The following is a 3,298-nucleotide window of genomic DNA, read 5'->3' as shown; positions in this document are numbered from 1 at the left end:
TCCTTGACCTCTTTATCCTCCTTCTCCGGCGATTCTTCCCCCTTCCTGTCTCAACCACTCTCGACTACACACCGATACTAATATATACCGTAAACTGCCCTCATCGATTAACTACACTCGCTCGAAACCCTTCGTAAATTGCCGGAAATGCTGCTATATATACGATCCCTCCCGTAATAAATCGACTCATCTCTAATCCCCTACCCTTTACCGCTAAACTTAAATCTCCCTCCTAAATCTCCCCATTCCTCCACCTCCCACCCTCTACTTTATTACATACCCTTATCCCATTCATGACGGTACGTCTCCTAACCCTCTTCGATTAGAATCATCGTCGTTACCACTATACTCCCTACCGCGTCGCGAAACCAATATCGAATCGCTTCACTACTTCCCTATCCTCTCTCTTTTATCCTCGAACGATATTACCCTCTCCTTCTGATCCTATACACCCGAAACCCTAACTCTTATCCCTGATCTACTGCTCTCACTAATCCTTTAAATCTACGTCACCCTAACCCCCTAACCCTAACCCACCCGGAACCCTAACCCTAACTCTCTCTCTGATTATTTCACTCGGTCCTCACTCTTAAACCCTGTCCCGTTTGTCTCCGACTTCTTCCTCTCGTACCTCTTCTACCTTCTATGATCTCTGATATGCCAACCCGAAATCTTCCCTCGCAATGTCCCCCCACGAAAACCATCTCCCACATCGCCTCTCGCATTTCAACCCTCGATGATGCCAAAATTGTCCCGCACCTCGCGCCTTGACCCGGTAAATCGAAACATTCGGAATGAAATTTGTACAATGTAACCCTAAAAATGTCGACGTCCTCCTCAACTTCTTGACCCAAAACTCGCCTTTAAACCACCCAACTTGAATGATCGCTCTACCCCTCTAATCCTCGATAAATCATCTTGAAATAACCATCACGAAATTCTCCATCTTTCATTCTACCTGTGATCGTCCTCCAATTATCACGGTGATGTCGTGTCGCGTTGTGAAAATTGCATAAAATATTCCCTTTTTTCGCTCCGGTCGAATTAAACTTCGGCCCGCGGATAATCCTCTCTACACGAATAAAATATTCGAATTCCTCGACCACCTCTCTCGTCATTTCCTCCTCACCCTCGACTTAATGCGTTGTCGACCCGTTAACTTCTTCGATTTTTCATGTCGATACGAACGCTCATAAAAATTAATCATCACGGGACATCGACCTTTATATCGATGCTATACCGCTCCCCACCCATCGTATCTCCCTCGAAAATTCATCGACCTCGTCATCCTCCGTCGAACCCATTCCCGCCCTCTTCCTTCTCCACCGATCTTCACCATCTACCTCTATCCGCATATGTACGGTAAACGACCCTCATCCATTTGCTGCATTCGCTCTACACCCTCCTAAAATTGCTGTAAATGCTGCCATACATACCAACACTCCTATCATAATCGACTCGTCTCGAATCCGCCACCCTCTCGACTACTTAACTGAAATATCGCACCAAAACCCCCCGCTTCCCCGATCCCCTACCCGCCCACTCTATGAAATACGTCGATCTAACTCATCTATCTACCTCTCTTGTGCATCTCCCATGAAAACAATCGCCGTCACCGCCATACTTACTGCCACGTCTTCATGTTGATACCGAATCAATCCCCCTTCCATTCCCTTTTAAACCCCGCTGAAGATCCCCTTCACCATTACCATTCACTCCACGACGCCATCCGCGATGCGGCGCCGACGGCATAATATAAACTAAATATCCGAAAATCATCATCTTGCCTTCTTTCTATCCCCAATCATAATAAATAAATCTATCTCTATTCATCATGATACCGAATCTATTTATCTTTATCTTGATTATTCTATACCTCTAAATCTCCGAACGTTCTATGAATCCTCCTTCCTCTATTATACCATTTCCTACCCTTAACCCGTCATCAACGCCATCAACTCTACCGCTGTACCTCGCGAATCACCATATCCCATACCGCAATCGCATTCGTCATGTCCTCATCGTACATACGCCTTGCTCGCCCTAACCACCGCCGATACTGTTGCTGCTTATGCCAGTCATTGTCATCCGCGTGCATGCCAGTGAAGCCAAACACGGAACGAGCCTTGTCTCGCCATGTCGCGTCCCCCTGAATCCAATATAACAACGGCACCACCTGATCTCCCCACTCACACCCGAGCTGACTCCACCCTTGCGACCCGTTCTCCCGGTCCTGTATGCCGCGACACATGCTCTGCGGCAACGCACATTCCCAGCAGCAATCGTACTCGCCGAAATCCAACCCCTTTCGCCACACTCGCAATTTCTCGAAGTCAACGCGCGGACATGCTCGAATGTTATGTATGATCTTGACATACCATGCGGCCGTCCGTCCATCTCGTACCCACTGCATATAACATACGGGACAATGATTGCTACCAACCTCCATCAACCACCGCCTCCACTCCTTTAAGCGTGTGTGCTTCTCTTGAATGTACTCACGAAATCGATTTGAATGTGACATCGGCGGTTCATCGCTTAACGTTGAGTCACTCTCCCCCTCCCCCTCGCGCCCACTCTCATCCTCGTCCTCCTCTCCATCTTCCTCTTCAGCGGTGCCCTCTTCGTCCTCGTGATCGGTCTCTTCATCTTCCACCCCTTCTACTCGGTTATTGTCTTCCTCGGCAGCGTCCCTCGTCGCCTCCTCCTCCTGCCTCGCATGCTGAACTCGACATCGGTCACACAACTCGGCCTGTAGCTGTTCACAGTCCATGCCCGCCTCTCTCAGCCCGACGTCCATGAACATCCCCAGCACTACGCGTCGACAACCCGCGCTCTCCACAAACCATTCCATCGCCTGATGATTCAAATGTTCCACATCACTACGATGTTCACCGATCCACGCCTTCCGCTGATCGATCACCACCACGGATTCCACCACCTCACCCGCCTGCCGCCCACCCCGACCTGTCTGCTGCACGAAATCCACCAACCCGTACGGCTGCTCCATGTGCACCACCGCCACGATCCCGGGAATGTCCACTCCCGTGCCTAAACCCGTTGTCGCCACGATCCATCGGTTCTCTCCCGCGCCCGTTGCCCATCGCTGTAGTGTCGCCTGACGTTCACTCTCGTCCGCGATGCCACTGTGATAATAATCACACCCGAGCTTAACCGCCAACGCCTTGCAACTCTCGCGCGATCGCACGTACACCACGCCTTTCTGTGTGCCGGACATCTGCTTCTCCAACCGCAACACCACGCGGATGACCTCGTCTTCCACCTCCACGCGGACCCC

The 3,298-nt window shown here is 50.5% G+C and overlaps 1 protein-coding gene across 1 annotated transcript; it reads right to left on the bottom strand.

Moving 5' to 3' along the window:
- Window positions 1-1,960: 1,960 nt before the first annotated feature.
- A1O9_13169 (uncharacterized protein) lies at window positions 1,961-3,238 on the bottom strand (the record flags this gene model as incomplete). The annotated part of the gene is made up of 1 exon (XM_013397915.1): window positions 1,961-3,238. The coding sequence occupies one exon, from the start codon at window positions 3,236-3,238 to the stop codon at window positions 1,961-1,963; it is 1,278 nt and encodes a 425-aa protein (XP_013253369.1).
- Window positions 3,239-3,298: the final 60 nt, after the last annotated feature.

The sequence above is a fragment of the Exophiala aquamarina genome (assembly GCF_000709125.1).
Source record: "Exophiala aquamarina CBS 119918 chromosome Unknown aczIA-supercont1.116, whole genome shotgun sequence".
NCBI classification, from domain to species: Eukaryota; Fungi; Ascomycota; class Eurotiomycetes; order Chaetothyriales; family Herpotrichiellaceae; genus Exophiala; species Exophiala aquamarina.
This window is presented reverse-complemented; position numbering and strand designations above follow the sequence as displayed.